The sequence below is a fragment of the Staurois parvus genome, unplaced genomic scaffold (genome assembly GCF_062004578.1).
Source record: "Staurois parvus isolate SC_StPar_1 unplaced genomic scaffold, SC_StPar_1.0 ptg000014l, whole genome shotgun sequence".
Lineage (NCBI taxonomy): Eukaryota > Metazoa > Chordata > Amphibia > Anura > Ranidae > Staurois > Staurois parvus.
Genome location: NW_028317810.1, coordinates 12,448,379 through 12,467,179, shown reverse-complemented (window position 1 = coordinate 12,467,179; position 18,801 = coordinate 12,448,379). Strand labels below are relative to the sequence as shown.

At 41.4% G+C, this 18,801-nt stretch overlaps 1 protein-coding gene across 1 annotated transcript in view; it reads right to left on the bottom strand.

Moving 5' to 3' along the window:
* The window catches only part of SUSD2 (sushi domain containing 2), a 271,052-nt gene that overhangs the window by 173,007 nt on the left and 79,244 nt on the right, over positions 1 to 18,801 (bottom strand). Inside the window, exons 3-5 of the mRNA XM_089677367.1 lie at positions 16,015 to 16,166; positions 11,990 to 12,157; positions 6,766 to 6,940 (exon numbers count right to left, since the gene is read on the bottom strand). Of these exons, the coding sequence (XP_089533493.1) occupies positions 6,766 to 6,940; positions 11,990 to 12,157; positions 16,015 to 16,166 (495 nt within the window). The remainder of the gene's footprint in view (positions 1 to 6,765; positions 6,941 to 11,989; positions 12,158 to 16,014; positions 16,167 to 18,801) is intronic.

Sequence of the window (18,801 nt, the reverse complement as noted above, 5' to 3'; positions counted from 1 at the left end):
TCCAGTGTGAAATTCGATTCGATGCGAATTTCTCCGCTACGAAGATGACTTATTTAAAGGGTTTCTAGGCTTCAGAGAGCCTTTAAATTAGTGCAGAACACTGTACCTTTAATTTAAATGCCCTTGGAGATGAGGAAGGAGAAGGAGAAGGAGAAGGATGAGAAGAAGGAGAAGGAGAAGGATGAGAAGAAGGAGAAGGAGAAGGGTGAGAAGAAGGAGAAGGATGAGAAGAAGGAGAAGGATGAGAAGAAGGAGAAGGAGAAGGATGAGAAGAAGGAGAAGGAGAAGGAGAAGGATGAGAAGAAGGAGAAGGAGAAGGATGAGAAGAAGGAGAAGGATGAGAAGAAGGAGAAGGATGAGAAGGAGAAGGATGAGAAGGAGAAGGATGAGAAGAAGAAGGCTGAGAATAAGGAGAAGGATGAGAAGAAGGAGAAGGAGAAGGATGAGAAGAAGGAGAAGGATGAGAAGAAGGAGAAGGAGAAGGATGAGAAGAAAGAGAAGGATGAGAAGGAGAAGGATGAGAAGAAGAAGGATGAGAAGAAGAAGGATGAGAAGAAGGAAAAGGATGAGAAGAAGAAGGATGAGAAGAAGGAGAAGGATGAGAAGAAGGAGAATGATGAGAAGAAGGAGAAGGATGATAAGAAGGACAAGGAAGAGAAGAAGGAGAAGGAGAAGGATGAGAAGAAGGAGAAGGATGAGAAGAAGGAGAAGGATGAGAAGAAGGAGAAGGATGAGAAGAAGGAGAAGGATGAGAAGAAGGAGAAGGAGAAGGATGAGAAGAAGGAGAAGGATGAGAAGAAGAAGGATGAGAAGAAGGATGAGAAGAAGGAGGAGAAGGATGAGAAGAAGAAGGATGAGAAGAAGGAGAAGGATGAGAAGAAGGAGAAGGAAGAGAAGAAGGAGAAGGAGAAGGATGAGAAGGAGAAGGATGAGAAGAAGGAGAAGGATGAGAAGAAGGAGAAGGAGAAGGATGAGAAGAAGGAGAAGGATGAGAAGAAGAAGGATGAGAAGAAGGATGAGAAGGATGAGAAGAAGGAGAAGGATGAGAAGAAGGAGAATGATGAGAAGAAGGAGAAGAAGGAGAAGGATGAGAAGAAGGAGAAGGATGAGAAGAAGGAGAAGGATGAGAAGAAGGAGAAGGATGAGAAGAAGGAGAAGGAGAAGGATGAGAAGAAAAAGGATGAGGAGAAGGAGAAGGATGAGAAGAAGGAGAAGGAGAAGGATGAGAAGAAGGAGAAGGATGAGAAGAAGGAGAAGGATGAGAAGAAGGAGAAGGAGAAGGATGAGAAGAAGGAGAAGGAGAAGGATGAGAAGAAGGAGAAGGAGAAGGATGAGAAGAAGGAGAAGGATGAGAAGAAGGAGAAGGATGAGAAGGAGAAGGATGAGAAGGAGAAGGATGAGAAGAAGAAGGCTGAGAATAAGGAGAAGGATGAGAAGAAGGAGAAGGATGAGAAGAAGGAGAAGGATGAGAAGAAGGAGAAGGAGAAGGATGAGAAGAAAGAGAAGGATGAGAAGGAGAAGGATGAGAAGAAGAAGGATGAGAAGAAGAAGGATGAGAAGAAGGAAAAGGATGAGAAGAAGAAGGATGAGAAGAAGAAGAAGGATGAGAAGAAGGAGAATGATGAGAAGAAGGAGAAGGATGATAAGAAGGAGAAGGAAGAGAAGAAGGAGAAGGAGAAGGATGAGAAGAAGGAGAAGGATGAGAAGAAGGAGAAGGATGAGAAGAAGGAGAAGGATGAGAAGAAGGAGAAGGATGAGAAGAAGGAGAAGGAGAAGGATGAGAAGAAAAAGGATGAGGAGAAGGAGAAGGATGAGAAGAAGGAGAAGGAGAAGGATGAGAAGAAGGAGAAGGATGAGAAGAAGGAGAAGGATGAGAAGAAGGAGAAGGAGAAGGATGAGAAGAAGGAGAAGGAGAAGGATGAGAAGAAGGAGAAGGAGAAGGATGAGAAGAAGGAGAAGGATGAGAAGAAGGAGAAGGATGAGAAGGAGAAGGATGAGAAGGAGAAGGATGAGAAGAAGAAGGCTGAGAATAAGGAGAAGGATGAGAAGAAGGAGAAGGAGAAGGATGAGAAGAAGGAGAAGGATGAGAAGAAGGAGAAGGAGAAGGATGAGAAGAAAGAGAAGGATGAGAAGGAGAAGGATGAGAAGAAGAAGGATGAGAAGAAGAAGGATGAGAAGAAGGAAAAGGATGAGAAGAAGAAGGATGAGAAGAAGGAGAAGGATGAGAAGAAGGAGAATGATGAGAAGAAGGAGAAGGATGATAAGAAGGAGAAGGAAGAGAAGAAGGAGAAGGAGAAGGATGAGAAGAAGGAGAAGGATGAGAAGAAGGAGAAGGATGAGAAGAAGGAGAAGGATGAGAAGAAGGAGAAGGATGAGAAGGAGGAGAAGGAGAAGGATGAGAAGAAGGAGAAGGATGAGAAGAAGAAGGATGAGAAGAAGGATGAGAAGAAGGAGGAGAAGGATGAGAAGAAGAAGGATGAGAAGAAGGAGAAGGATGAGAAGAAGGAGAAGGAAGAGAAGAAGGAGAAGGAGAAGGATGAGAAGGAGAAGGATGAGAAGAAGGAGAAGGATGAGAAGAAGGAGAAGGATGAGAAGAAGGAGAAGGAGAAGGATGAGAAGAAGGAGAAGGATGAGAAGAAGAAGGATGAGAAGAAGGATGAGAAGGATGAGAAGAAGGAGAAGGATGAGAAGAAGGAGAATGATGAGAAGAAGGAGAAGAAGGAGAAGGATGAGAAGAAGGAGAAGGATGAGAAGAAGGAGAAGGATGAGAAGAAGGAGAAGGATGAGAAGAAGGAGAAGGAGAAGGATGAGAAGAAAAAGGATGAGGAGAAGGAGAAGGATGAGAAGAAGGAGAAGGATGAGAAGGAGAAGGAGAAGGATGAGAAGAAGGAGAAGGAGAAGGATGAGAAGAAGGAGAAGGATGAGAAGAAGGAGAAGGATGAGAAGGAGAAGGAGAAGGATGAGAAGGAGAAGGATGAGAAGAAGGAGAAGGAGAAGGATGAGAAGAAGGAGAAGGAGAAGGATGAGAAGAAGGAGAAGGATGAGAAGAAGGATGAGCAGAAGGAGAAGGATGAGAAGAAGGAGAAGGATGAGAAGAAGGAGAAGGATGAGAAGAAGGATGAGAAGAAGGATGAGAAGAAGGAGAAGGATGAGAAGAAGGACAGTTCTGTGACAGTTTCTGTCTATTTCTGACAGTTCTGGGACATTCACTCCATACAGCGGTTTCAACCGCTGTATGGAGGGAATGTCATAGAACTGTCAGAAATAGACTATTAATGACAGTTCTGGGACTGTCCTTCCATGCAGCGGTTGAAACATTGTATGTATTTGTTTCCATAAATGGATCCATTTATGGAAACAAATACATACAATGTTTCAACCGCTGCATGGAAGGACAGTCCCAGAACTGTCATTAATAGTCTATTTCTGACAGTTCCATGACATTCCCTCCATACAGCGGTTAAAACAGCTGTATGCAGTGAATGTCCCAGAACTGTCATAAATAGTCTATTTCTGATAGATCTGGGACATTCACTCCATACAGCTGTTTTAACCGCTGTATGGAGGGAATGTCATGGAACTGTCAGAAATAGACTATTAATGACAGTTCTGGGACTGTCCTTCCATGCAGCGGTTGAAACATTGTATGTATTTGTTTCCATAAATGGATCCATTTATGGAAACAAATACATACAATGTTTCAACCGCTGCATTGAAGGACAGTCCCAGAACTGTCATTAATAGTCTATTTCTGACAGTTCCATGACATTCCCTCCATACAGCGGTTAAAACAGCTGTATGCAGTGAATGTCCCAGAACTGTCATAAATAGTCTATTTCTGACAGTTCTGGGACATTCACTCCATACAGCGGTTTCCGGCAAAAAGTGTATGTGCAGAGTTCCTCTATTCTGCAGATACACTTAGAGGAGCTCTGCAGATACACTTAGAGGAGCTCTGCACATACACTTTTTTCCGGTTTGGAATTATTCTTATTTTCATCCTACTTCTTCTTCTTCTTCTTCATCCTCATCCTCATCCTCTTCTTCTTCTGAGGATGAGGATGAAGAAGAAGAAGAAGAAGAAGAAGAAGTAGGATGAAAATAAGATTAATTCCAAGCCGGCAAAAAGTGTATGTGCAGAGCTCCTCTAAGTGTATCTGCAGAGCTCCTCTAAGTGTATCTGCAGAATAGAGGAACTCTGCACATACACTTTTTGCCGGCTTGGAATTATTCTTCTTTTCATCCTACTTCTTCTTCTTCTTCTTCTTCATCCTCATCCTCAGAAGAAGAGGATGAGGATGAGGATGAGGATGAGGAAGAAGAAGAAGAATGAAAAGAAGAATAATTCCAAGCCGGCAAAAAGTGTATGTGCAGAGTTCCTCTATTTCTGACAGTTCTCTCACAGCTTCTTCACATGTACAGCGGTTGAAATATCTGTATCCTAAATGGAAACTAATAGATACAAATTGTATCTATTAGTTTCCATTTAGGATACAGATGTTTCAACCGCTGTACATGTGAAGAAGCTGTGAGAGAACTGTCAGAAATAGAGGAACTCTGCACATACACTTTTTGCCGGCTTGGAATTATTCTTCTTTTCATCCTACTTCTTCTTCTTCTTCTTCTTCTTCTTCTTCTTCTTCATCCTCATCCTCATCCTCTTCTTCTGAGGATGAAGAAGAAGAAGAAGTAGGATGAAAAGAAGAATAATTCCAAGCCGGCAAAAAGTGTATGTGCAGAGTTCCTCTATTTCTGACAGTTCTCTCACAACTTCTTCACATGTACAGTGGTTGAAACATCTGTATCCTAAATGTAAACTAATAGATACAATGTTTCAACCGCTAAACATGTGTTCCTTCTGTCAGAGAACTGTCAGAAATAGCGGAGCTCACTGCAGGGACACTTTTGCCGGCTGATCGGGAAATGTTCGATTCGCGCACCCGAAGTAGGCAAAATTTCGGTTTCGACACGAATCGAATATTTCCTGAAATTCGACTCGAATTCCGGTTCGCCTAGTTCGATTCGCTCATCTCTAACCACCATGTTTTCAAAATGGAATTCTGTTGAAGTTTAAAATGAGTTATATTGCCAAGGAGTGACCATGCTACAGAAATAACTGCAGGCTATACCATCATTAAAGCCTAACTTCAGGCACACAAAAAAAGTTACAGTTGTTTCACCCACTCTGTGAGGGTTAAATGTTCCTTAAGTCTAGGGGGTTGCAAAAGAGGCTGTATTACCTACCCCACTCTAGCAGGCTTTGTTGCTCTTCTCCCCTTCTAGCAGCTCTGGCCTGTGAGTCTCCAAACCATCATGTTTAGTGCACGGCTATTAACGCTGTACCATACATCATGTAGGCAAGAGTGTGATGGCAGAAGGGAGCAGCTTACAGAGGGGCTGTGATAAATTGGTCACACAAATTGATGAAGCCCACTAGAGCGAGGAAGGAGAAGGTAAGTATCACAGCCTCTTTTGCAACCCCCTAGACTTAATGAGCATTTAAATCTTGCAGTGTGTGGGGGAGAGCAGGGGGCACTACATGGGTATTTATTTTGCACTTGAGGTGGGTTTTAAACAGACCGCAAAGATCTAAGGGATGACAGGCAAGGATCTGCAGGCATCTTTTGTACTTGACAACATATGTGTTTATTATTCTAGCATAAGAAATATACAGTTATCACTAATAACCCCCTTTGGAACACAGACAGTCCACATCTCTCTACCCCTTTTCCCTTTGGATAGGGGTAAGAATAATTTTTATTTGAACTTCTTATTTTCTTTTTGAAAAGTTTCAAACACCAGAGGAAGCAAAGTTTGATAATGACTATAGCACCTCAGTGTGACTATGAGCAAGTCATGAATAGGATGCTAGATAGATAATAGGGAACAGAGCTAATACATGTTTAGTAGGATTTCATAATACTGACACTGTCTATTCATATGGCTTGTGTGGCTTATTGTACCATTTTGCTTCTCTCTTGAACAAAATAAAGAAAAAAAAAGGAAGTATATAGAATAAGGCTACTATTGAGAAAACAACCGTTCAAAATTTTGCCTGTCTCAAGTTTAATAAAGGCCACTTGAATGTTTTACAACTCTGCTGGAAGAATATACCATGGATTGAGGAGTCAACTTTTTGGTAAATCCACACCATGTCATGTTTGAAGAAAGCAAAGCAGAACTCTCAGAAGAGAGTTTAGACGGCTTGCAACCATTAAGGGACCAATGAAATGCAAGTTGCATCAGGAAACTCTCAACAAAATGTTAGTGCACATGCCAATTATCCTGAGTTAAAAGCAAGCTAGGTCAATGCAGCAAGACTGATATTCAAACTGCAGGAGTAGATCAACAATAGAATGGCTAAAATAAAGGAAATGCCATGCTATAGAAAGGTTGAGTCATGACCTCGCTCCCTGGCATGATCTAATGCAGGCTATCTAAGTAAGAGTCTCCCAAGGTATAATTTGCCCACACAAATAGCCGTATTTGAGTATATTCCACACATCCAACAAAACCAAAGAATGAAAATTATCATATAAATATTGCAAGCTATGATGTTACCTTAGTAAATTATTTTGTCTCCAAAAGCATTAAATAACAATAAAAATAATCACAAATGTACCCTGCAAATCCTAAATTCTACAAATGTACATCTTACACACAATCCTTACAAAAATCCAGTTAACAACAATACTGGCTGTTAATATCATGCACTTCAAACACTTGTATTTGTTATAAGCTCATCTGCTTTAATATGTACTGTACCTCTCTCCAGGACTTTTGTCACTTGCTGTGATCCTCAACATCCCTACATCCCACTGATCAAATGGTGATTGTGCAGGAACTGGAGTGAACGTGAAGCTGCCGTTATTTGGATGAGTTGGATCAAGTGTGTAGAGGTAGGTCCAAGAAGCTTGTGATGATTCATTGTATGGGTTCACTGCAAAATTAGATTGGATGATATCTTAATAGGTAGGGCTTAACTAGCACAAGCGTATGTAACTGTCAGGAATGGACTGGCCAGCAATGGTGGGACTCACCTGCCTTTTGATCTGCAGTACCAGGGCTGGCCAGCGGGTGCTCCCAGCAATCAGAGACTCAACCTTTCAGCCAGCTAACACCTGGAACTGATGATACTGGTGTATTTAAGGGATGGCCAGACTTGCAGACTCTGCCTTGGTGTTGTGTTTGTCCTGGGCCCTGTATCTGTCCTGCATCCTGTTTCTGTTCCTTTGCTGACCCTGCCTGATCTGAACCGCTGCTGACTTCTCCTGCTCTGATCCCGGCTCGCTCCTGACCATCCCTCTGCCTGACCCTCTGTACCACGCTGCTTGCTACCTGTTCTGATCCCTGGCTTGTGACCCTGACCATCCCTCTGCCTGACTCTCTGTACTACGCTGCTAGCTACCTGCTGAACCTGGCCTGTTACCCCGACCCATCTCCGCTTGCTCCCCCTGTACCTACCTGCCCTATTGATATTGACCCGGCCTGCCTGACGACGCTTGCTTGTATGTACTGTTATCTGTGGGTGGTTGGTTTGGTTTGTTTGCACTGTATTATGTTTTAGTATTGCACTGCGTTTATGTTTGTATGGTTAGTGTTAATAAATTACATTGTTTATAACATATCTGAAGTCTGCGTTTCCCTGCGTCAGTCACACACCTCTGGTCACACCTGGGAGCCCTGACAGTAACACAATGCATTGTTACTTAGAATGCAGAACTTTATTCATCCACAAGACGGCAGCATTCAGCAATTTTTCTTGTCATAGCTTGAATACAGGTGTTCAGAAACTGCTGGGAATTGTAGGCTGAAAGCAAAACTTCCTTCACAATGAAGATGAAGTTCAACTACAGAACCCATGAGCAATCATGAAGGGTGGCAGGATTTAAAAAAACGGGGAGATGTAGAGACTTTGCAAGTTTAGGAGTGTGTGAGAGTCTTGCTGTCTTGGACTGGACTGGGTTGAGCCAGAGTATACAGAGTAGCTGGGAAAGCTGTGAAGTCCAGTAAGCCGAACTTCAGGTGAAGAGAGCTGCTCCAGGGAGACCTTCCAGCTGCAGGAGTATGTGATTCACATCCAACATAGCTGTATCTTCAACTAAAGGGGTCCCCCACCACAGGATGCGTATCACTTCTCTGACTGTCACATGGAGACTGGGTGAGAGGGTCTCTGACCCATGCACCATTGTTACCAGTTACAGTTAGTGTGTTGCCAACCAGGTTTTTCAAGGTTATAAACGCTATTCAGCATTGGTCTTTATCAGTGACAAATTCACCAGAGCTTTATTGCTGCAAACTGCCATCTCTTAGTTGCCATCGTGATCACTGCCTGCAGGTTGCTGGCTCCTTGCTAGGAAGAAACTTTCTCTTGTGGCTATGGACAGCTTCAGCTGAAGGTGCTTTTCCTGTTTAAGTACAAACTTACTTCTTAAAGTGGCCCAAACATACAAATTCACCCTTTTCAAGTGATTCTTGCCAACAATTCTATATCTTAAAATGAACTGTGCCCATGACCTTACCTCTACAAGTGATCCTTGCCAACAAGTCTATTTCTTAAAATTAACTGTGCCCATGACCTCATTTCTTAAAGTGAAAATTGTTTAACTGTGCCAACCAATTTAACTCAAAAAAGGAATTATCCTGTTCATTCCACATCCTAAAGGGACAGCATTTTACCAACATCAGGGCCCCAACTGAGCCAGCAGAAGATCTAATTTTTAGACTGTCTCATACTCAGTGTTTTTCCTGTTAGCAATACTGGTTTGCAGGGCAGTATAATACGTTCTTAGGCTTTAGCCTAGACTCTTGTCTGAGAGCCTACAAGTGAGCTAGCCAGTTCATTTCCTTGTTTATCCACACATGTCTCACTTGGGGAGTGATCTCCCAGTCAAAGAGCTATTGTTTATGCTCTTGGTCCTGCAGGACACAGGTGGCCACACCCCAAAGGGTATTGCTACTTTGTTGATTCACTGTGTCTTTTGTATAATCTCTGAACTGTTGCATTGTTGTATCATTACATTGATACCAATACAACCTGGTCATTGGTTTTATCACAGGTCTGTATATTTCTTGTGTAATTACAGGGAGACTTCCCGGCCGAGCAATTCTGGTGGTGTCAGCAGGCATGGGATTCTGGATAGGGCCAAACAAAGAGCAGAGGACCCATATCTACCAGTAGCGCTACACAAGATTTACAGCAAGCAAAATAGACTTATGTTTTCTGAGTTATTTAACTTTCTTTCAGGCTTGTAACAATGAGTGTTAAACTTCAAGTCACCCTCAAATAGTTTAAACTAAAGGTTATTTTGCAAACAACGTAGAGATAATCCTGTACAATGGCTTTCAGACCCAAAAGTTCATGAGAAGATATCTCACCAATAACATTTCTCCAAGATATAGGAAAATGGCAGGTAGCTTTACTTTCCAGCATCTAAAAAATACTGGTATAACAGTTTTGGGTGGATTAACCCACATGGAAGAAAAATATATTTGAAATATATTTTAAAAATATTCTTCCCAAATATATTGACATATACTTGAAAAACTACAATTTTGGCCGTATTCAATATATTTCAATAAATAAATAAATATATATATATATATATATACATACTGTATGCTAAAATGCGTTTTTTTATTACAAAATATATGAAATATATTTTTAAAAATACACTTTCAAATATACTGTATGTCTTTAAAAATACATTTATTCTTAATTTTTGGAATGAATTTACAAATATATTTAAAAATATATGTTAAAATGACTTTTTTATATGTTAACAGAAATCTGAAGAATATATTTAAAAAAATATTTGTAAAAATGTATATATATATATATATATATATATATATATATATATATTGTAATATATAAAAGATGCAATTCAACATGCAGTATATATATATATATATATATATACACACCGGTGTATATATATATATACACATATATTGAATACGGCCAAAATTGTAGTATTTCGAATATATGTCAATATATTTGGGAAGAATATTTTTAAAATATATTTCAAATATATTTTTCTTCCATGTGGTAATGTTTTTAAAGGGCTCACAATTAAAACAAAACATTTTATCTTGTAGAGAACAACTTGGGCAGCACAGTGGCTAAATGGTTAGCACTTCCGCCTGGCAGTACTAGGGTTGTTGATTCAAATCCCAGTCACGGCACCACCTGCCTGGAGTTTGCATGTTCTCCCTGTGCTTGTGTGGGTTTCATCTGGGTACTCTGGTTTCCTCCCATACTCCAAAGACATGCTGGTAGGTGAATTGGATCCTGTCTAAATTGGCCTTAATATGTGTATATATGAATGTAAGCTAGGGACCTTAGATTATACACCCCTTGAGGGTTAGAGACTGATGTGAATGCACAATATATATGTAAAGTGCTGTGTAAATTGACAGTGCTATATAAGACCCTGAAATAAACTAGAAATGTTAATTGTGCCAAAGCAGAATCTTTTTTCCTAAAATTCATTAGTTCACTTTTTGCAATACGACTGTACCCTGGCACGCCTGTCCTACAGCCTCAAAGTTGTGTACCTGCAGTGTGAGATCATCTAAGGTACTGTGGGGTTTTTTTACTAAAGCTGGTTCACTCAGAATCTCGTGCACTCGTGTGTCTAAGTGCTAGTTTCATGAGATTTGGAACCACTGTTATGCTGCTAGCTGCTGGAGAGAAGGTTGTACCTGAGGGCCTGCAGTGAAAGGACTAAACTGTTTCTGCTTTTTTCATCTGTGCTCCTCTCCTTTTGCTTCTTGATCATTACCTTACCAGTCATGAAGGGGATAATGAAAAAGAGGGAACCAAAAAATGAGAAAAGAACAGTCTGCTTAAAATCCTCCCTGTAAAATGAATTTGCCACTTCGGGCAGTATGGGCAGGGAGCACAGGCAAAGTCGCTACAACCTGCATGAAGTCCTACCCGTCAAATTTGTGTGTTTCTTTGTCCATTATGGGCAAAGTACAGGTCCACTTTACCAGCCTTTTTAATCATAAATGAGTAAGATGTCCAGTAAATTACAACTCACAAAGTTGATTACATCATCCTTCCTTATTTAGTCATGTTTGACAAAATGTAGAAGGCGGAATTACACCTCAAATACCCTAAGTCATAGTAAATTAATTATGAATTATTTATAGGATAAGTTCACCTTCGAGAACATGTTAGGTTTCAGCATTTTTAGGGTGGAACATGTCATATGTTTCCCGCTCCTGCAGCTCTCCCTCTGATCCGTCCTCCCTGTCACAGCAGGCTGAGGATCTTCTTCCAGCACCCGCTGTCACGATTTAAAAAGGCTGACAGAGTTCTGTGCAAAACTAGACTATAAGTACCGACAGCCTTTGCGGCTGACAACTTGTAGATTTCAATTAACTACAAGGACGCTGGTGAGCATCCTAGAACTTTATTGATTCTTCCAGGACTGAAGTAACTGTATTGGAGGTATGGGCAGACAGCTACAGCAACAGTCTGCAGGAGCCTGACACTGTATCTGCGATCTGCTCCTAAGAAAAATGAATAGTAAATGCACATTTTTTAACCTGCAAAAAAAAAAAAGTGCATTTATTTATTTATTTATTTTAAGGTGAACATATCCTTTAGTGATATGATATTTATGTGAATTATAGACAGCTGAATGTGAATTATTTACTTATTAAAGCTGATTTGAACTATTTACTCATTATTAATTCACTTATAATAGTTTATAAATGTGAGTGGTGATACGTGCAGGGGCGGACTGACCATTTGGAAACTCAGGCACTGCCCGAGGGCCCGGGGTCAGTAGGGAGCGCCATGAGATGCCCATGGTGCCTTTTTCATAGGCTTTTTTGAGTGTGGGCAAGGACACAGGGGCCCCATGATCCCCTATTGCCCGGGGGACCCATGAGTTGTCAGTCCGCCCTGGATATGTGGTTATGTTATTTATATTAAAATCTAAGGTTATTATCATATTTCATCATGTCATCTTACCTGACTCATTATAGCCCCAAACTTCTATGCGAATGTGTTGACTGGTAAGAGTTCTACCATTCCAGGTAAAAGAGAGTGTCCCATTATATCCAGGTGTTCCATAATATTGCCATTTTTTAGAATTAAGCAACACACTCTTTTCCAATTCCGAAGCTTTGCTGTGATGAACTAGAGTAAAACAAATCAGAAAAACAATAGGCTTTATAATGACATATTTTATCTATACAGCACTAACAAATGACACAGCAACACAAGTCATTCCACCTGGCCTGGAGTTTGCATGTCCTGTGCCTGCGTGGGTTTCCTCCCACACTCCGAAGACATGCTGGTAGGTGAATTGGATCCTGTCTAAATTGTCCCTAGTATGTGTATGTATGAATGTGAGTTAGACCTTACATTGTATGCCAATGAGGGTTAGGGACTGATGTGAATGCACAATATATATGAAAAACAATAGGCTTTATAATGACATATTGTATCTATACAGCACTAACAAATGACACAGCAACACAAGTCACACCACCTGCCTGGAGTTTGCATGTCCTGTGCCTGCGTTAGTTCCTGCCCTTAAAGGAAATTTATAGTCACAGCATACATTTTCATTCTCCAGATTCTGAGTTGTAATAGCAATAAAATCAATAGTTCTATTTGACAATCCAATATAAACTTAATTTAAACACCTCCTTTCATGTTAGGAGTTCTGCCTGTCTCCTGGTCACCTCTTCCCACAACTTCCTGGATTCCCTGTATGCTTTGCAGCTCTTCCTCTGCTATTTACTTTCGATTTCTAAGGGCTACATATCCCATGGTACCTTCCTGCCTGTGCTGACTCTGCCTCCTGACCAGGGGCAGACTGACCATTTGGAAACTCGGACACTGCTCAAGGGCCAGGGGTCAGTAGGGGGCCCCATGAGATGCCCCTGGTACCTTTTTCATAGGCTTTTTTGAGTTTTGGCAAGGACACAGGGACCCCATGATCCCCTATTGCCTGGGGGCCCCATGAGTTGTCAGTCCACCCCTGCTCCTGACACTCCCCCTCTCAGCACCCCTGCATTTCAGAAAGCAGGCTCTGTGAATTCTTTATCACAAACAGCAGTGGCTACTCACAGGGCATAGTGAATATGTGTCACAAATTTGAGGAAATGTTTAGGGATGTCTATAAGGTATGTTTACAATTTTCAAGATGGTTCAGATTATAGATGTAGGCTAGAAATAATTGAAATACATTGCTGAAATAAATATATATTTTTATATTTTGAACACAGATACGCTTTAAAAGCTTCTACTAAAGTTTAAAGTAATTAGGGATTTAAATGTTTGCAGTTATAGTGGCTCAGACTGCCTGAATACAGACTTTAACTTGTAACATTGATTTAAAATCTTTTCTTTAATGAAATCTATAATGTTTTTTTATACAAACATCAACTGAGGTTTTATAAAATCTTTTTTTTCTAATTGCAGCCTTTAAAATTGCTTTCAGCCTGCGTTAACCATCTTAATGTTGTAGCTCCTTCATATCTAGGCATTTTTCAGTTTTCATTGTTGTGATAGTTTGACTGACAACCACTTAATCATGCAAAGCTGTACAAATTGATTTTTATATCATTTTTGGTGGTATTTAATATAGATGATGCCTGCCTGTGAGCTTCTACTAATACAATATTAATTAATTCATTCATTCTTGCTTTCTTCATTGTGAGAGGAAGGGGAGGGCTCTAAAATGTAAATAGGTGGACTATTTATATTTGTGATAGCTGTGAATGGGCATCACAGAGATCACAAGGCACAAAGCCATTCTGATTGGCTCTGTAACATTTTCTGCTATCTAATGACAGCAGGAGCAGAATTACTGTGCACATACCAACAGCAAACCAAGGGATGCTTAAAAAAATCCACATCTTGGATCGTGTTTGGATGTGAGGCTGAAAGGATCACCAGAGTCCAGGATTACACTTGGAACCTTGGCATGTGGGGACAGGTTGTTGGTTGAGCCATTGATATTGACAGAGAGGTCATGGGAAGGGGCACGTAGGGGATGAAATACATGAACTCGGTTTTGGATAGATTGATTTTCAGGAAGTGATGTGACATCCAGTCTGATATGTCTGTTTTTGTGCTTTCATACTGCTTTAGGGCTATAGTGCTCACCTTGAAATGAAATACAGAGTGCTTTTCCTTCTCCAGTGTAACTCTCATCCTTTAATTTTTTTTTAGTTATTTCTAGATTACTAAATGTGCAATTATCAGGGGCTTTCACAATTCTGTCCAATCTAGTAAACTTTCTCATTCATTGTTTAGAGTCGGTTTCATAGATCAGACAGGATTGGCATCTTTTTGTTCTTCTGAATTAATCTTTTAGTTTGTTATTTTCAAGATTATCTTTGGATTAAAGCCAGCCATAAATAGTTTGGATCTCAGCTGGTTCAACAGTGATTGGCCGAGATTCAAACCATCTATGGGCAGGCTGATTATACCCAATTCAATTGTTGTACAATTTGGGTACAACCAGCCTGTTGAATTCTTCATGTGATTATTGCCAGCGGCTGTAGCCACTAGGATCAATCACTGTGTTCTCCCAACAGACGGCTCCCCGTGCCCCCCCTCGCCACCCTGCCAAGAGAAAACAATAGCTCTGTGGGAGTGTTCCAGGAAAGAAAATCGCATCATTTATGGCCAGCTTTAATTACATGCTAGACTGATCTAATGCTTGGATCTGAATTTTTCATGATGAGTACAGAATACTTTGCTTTTTTTTATTTCTTTGAATAAATGTGTTACCTTATGACAATTTATAAGACACCTCTTCCAGTTTCATGCTTTATATGGTTGTAGTTACTTTGTAATGTCTAGGACTCGTTCACATGTGCTTTGTTCTCTAAAGCATTTGGCAAGCAGTGAGGAGGCAATACAACTGCCTTAATCCCTTGAATCCCACACTAGCATGCCACAACTGTATGCATTGCACGCAGCTGCAGGGAGTTTGTAGGAGAGGTCCCATTCACTTGAAAGCGAGAGGGGGTATAACTCATGCTGTGGGCACAGCATGTGTACACTCCGAGTTGCTGCCTCTGTAGCTAAAGGGGGTAGCAGTTAGGAGTGGTAGAAGCACATCTCAACTGTGAATTTTTACCCCCCTCCAACCACACATGTGAACAAGCCATATATTTAATAAATGGTAGGGCTACCTGAAACTGTAGCTGTCTGAAACTTAATGTGTCCATGCACACAAGGTTTTAACAGCCATTTCATAAGACTATTTTCCAGGCACTTTCCCATGCCGGGGAGCTGCGCATGCTAGGTACAGCTTGCCATACAAGTGAATGGCTGTACCTAGCCATACTCTTGTAAAAAAATTTAATAATAGATGAGCGCAGTGAAAGAGAACAATGGTGTCATGTCCACTACATAATACAGTGCAAGCAGATCCTATAGGTCAATGGTAGTGGTCAACTGTGGCAACTTAATCCATGGAACAGGAGACAGTTCTGGAGAGAGAATCACAAACAAGGAGGCACCATCTCAGTGTAGTATTAATAACATACTTTTAATAATCAAAGGTAGATGCACTCACAAAGGAAGGTAAGAGACAATCATGTAGTATTAAAGGCATTGTCGTCATCGGTCCTGGTCCCAGTCTGCCAGATGGAGAAGGCTGTGTTGTTCCTATCAGGTCACTCCGGACGGTTCCCAAAGCTGCCTGACCAGCGTGAGACACAGCAGCGGGCAGAAGTGACATTACAACCGGACGTGATGAGCAAAGATGGCGATGCGTTGCAAAGCATGCACTCCTTCTTCAGGCCAACAGAAGAAGGAGTGCATGCACCACAATGCGTCACCATCTTTGCTCGTCACATCTGGTTGTGACGTCACTCGTCACGAGTTCACTTATGTTTTGGAATTGCTGATATCAGCATAGTGGTACTGTTGTCTTGCACATCACTGGAATTCATGGAATGCCTTTTCTATTCGCTTGGGAATGTTCTCATGTAGAATGTTTGCTGTAAAAATTATCTACAGAACCTCACCAGCTAGCCATGTTCCTGATGGTCCAAAGCTCCTCCCTTCATCAAATGACAAAGAAAATTTGATATGGCCGGTCTGGAACAGTAGTGGTGAAATGCAGTGAGCATATCCAGACTGATCAACATAACCCTGAGTATCGGTTTCATTGTTAAACCTGTTAACAGAGAAATACAGAGATGATTTCTTAACTTAGCCCAATGAAAGTTGATATTTCAGTTTTTATTAGATACCAAAGAGATAAACCACCTGACAGTTTCTTATATTTTTGTTTGTGAGAGTGGAACTTTAACAATGGTAGCTGCGCCTGCACTTACAGTAATGTTGGGTAGGAAAGATGAATAGAGGCCCACCAACATGACATTGGGCCACTATTCATCTTTCCTGAAACAGTGAATGCCAGTGAGAACTGTGATGGATAAAAGTGGACTGACCTGGAGCAACATAATAGTTTTTTGATAATGCTGGGTGGGGGCAGAGGGGAATAAAAGGATGACTGTTCTAAAAGTGCATCTCTCAATGAATGTAAAACATCCTATCTCAGCCAGTCTTCAGTTCTCCCATCCTTATGGTTCTACTACCACATATCAAGTCTTCTTTACTGTGTGGGGAGGGGGTGAGGGGTGCAGTGACATCTTGGTGACCTTTTTTAATCAGAAAGGACTGGAGGGGGAGCAGTAGTGCTGCTGGGATGGTAGGATTCCAACTGGAAAGAAGATTCTCAAACTAGAAGAGACGTTAAGCTGGAGAGGACCGTCTGACTGAACATGTGCACATGAGCAAGCGTTATGGTGGAGATCAGTGAAATCACCACTGATATAAGGGTGCAGTGAATATCCTCAGGTAAGGGGGGGCACTGATATAACTGTTCCCCCTTATATCAGTAACCCCCCCCTTACCTTAGTGTATTTATTCTGTGGAAGATGGTCAGCAGAGTCTGCACCCCAAATCAGAGTTCCCGGTGGCATTCCCCCTTAAATCAGTGACCTCAGACTTCTTATTTACATTAGAGTCTGCAGGATTCTCCCTTAAAGTGCAAGGGGAAACTCTGTGAACCCTGAGGAAAAAGGGGAAGTGATGTAAAGGGCAATGTTGCAGACCCTGATGTTAGTGGGAACTCTGATGTAATGGGCAACACTGCGGACTCAGAGATCACTGACCAGAGACCGCAGGAACTTGGACATATTGTCCTTTCCCCGTGTCCATCCCACTCTCGCATGTGCGGTCCGCTGTCATGACGCTCGCTCGCACATGCGCGGGGGACTATTTAAGTTGTGGCGTCCTCCGGGTAGGCTCATCCCTTTGATAACATGCTGGTGCACGAAACGCATCAGGGGGGAGCCTACCAAGCTGTCAGGAAGGCCGGCGGTCATTTTACCTATTCCTATTTCAATATGAGTGCTTTCATATCAAGTTTTTGCTGATACTTTAATAAAGAATTACTACACTATTAGCACCTATTTGTCTCTGGCTCATATTATGAGAGCCCCTAAGGTGGAGATATCCCCCAAACTCTGATGCTTCTGTTCTGGTGGTCTGTTACCAATGTGGAGCTGTCCCTGTGGTATTCTTGGTTTGAAGGACTGATGACAACGGTGAACTGTCCCTAGGAGCTGAGTATGCCCTGTGAGGGAGTGAAGTTACCTTGTGTGCCTGATGACCCCGCAGCCCCTGCCCAGACCCTGATGACCACTGTTGGATATTTTTATATATGCGCATATCCTGTGCACTTCTGGTGAGTGCACTCATATTACCAGCCCTCACCATTTAGGATCACCAGCACGAAATATAGATCACCCTATTTTCTGGATTTGATTTGCATTTTTACTCATGATGCACTATAGTCACTGTATATATTGATTATATATCTATTAGTTTACTACGTCATTAATAGACGATTTATCACGTTATCACTTTACTAGAGCTCTATTAGCGCTCACCTTATATCATTCGCTATTATCATTTCTTTTGTTTATAGCGCTGCATTTTTATTATACTGTATTATTTGGAGTTCTTGAGGTTTACCTTTAATGCCAGCTGCTTTAAATTTTGCGCTCGCTTATATTTCTGATTTTACTTACTGATCAGAGATTACCTTACATCAAAATTCCAAAATTCCCCTTTATACCAGAGTCTCCCATACAATATGGTCTTCAATGTTCCTCTTTACATCAGAGTTTTACTTTACATCAAGGACCACAGAGTTCTCTGGTGAACAGAGACCCCCCTTACATCAGAGTTCCCATTTACATCACGGTCTTTAGCATTCCCCTTTACATCAGGGTCCACAATGTTCTCCTTTACATCAGGGTCCACAGAATATCCCCTTGCACTGTAAGGTATAAACCTGCAGACTGTAATGTAAAGATGAACTCTGTGAACTCTGAAGTAAGGGAGAACTTTGTGGACTGTGATGTAAAAGGGAACTCTGGAGTCTGATGTAAAGGGGAACTCTGTGAATCCTTGTGTAAGTGTGTGTGTGTGTGTGGGGGGGCTCTGGTGACCAGAGACCTCCTTACATCAGAGTTTCCCTTTACACCCGAGTCTACAGCATTCCCCCTTACATCAGACTCCACAGATTTCTCCTTTACATCAGAGTCCACTGTGTTTCCTTTTACATCAGGATCCGCAGAGGTCCCCCTTGCACTGTAAATGGGAACCGTGCATTCTCTGATGTGAGAGGGAAATCTGTGCTGGGATATATTAACCTCACCTTCATGTAAAAGGAGAAATATGATTTTTGCCTTTTGTCATACCCTAAGCACATTACTAATCACACTAGCTAAATGTGT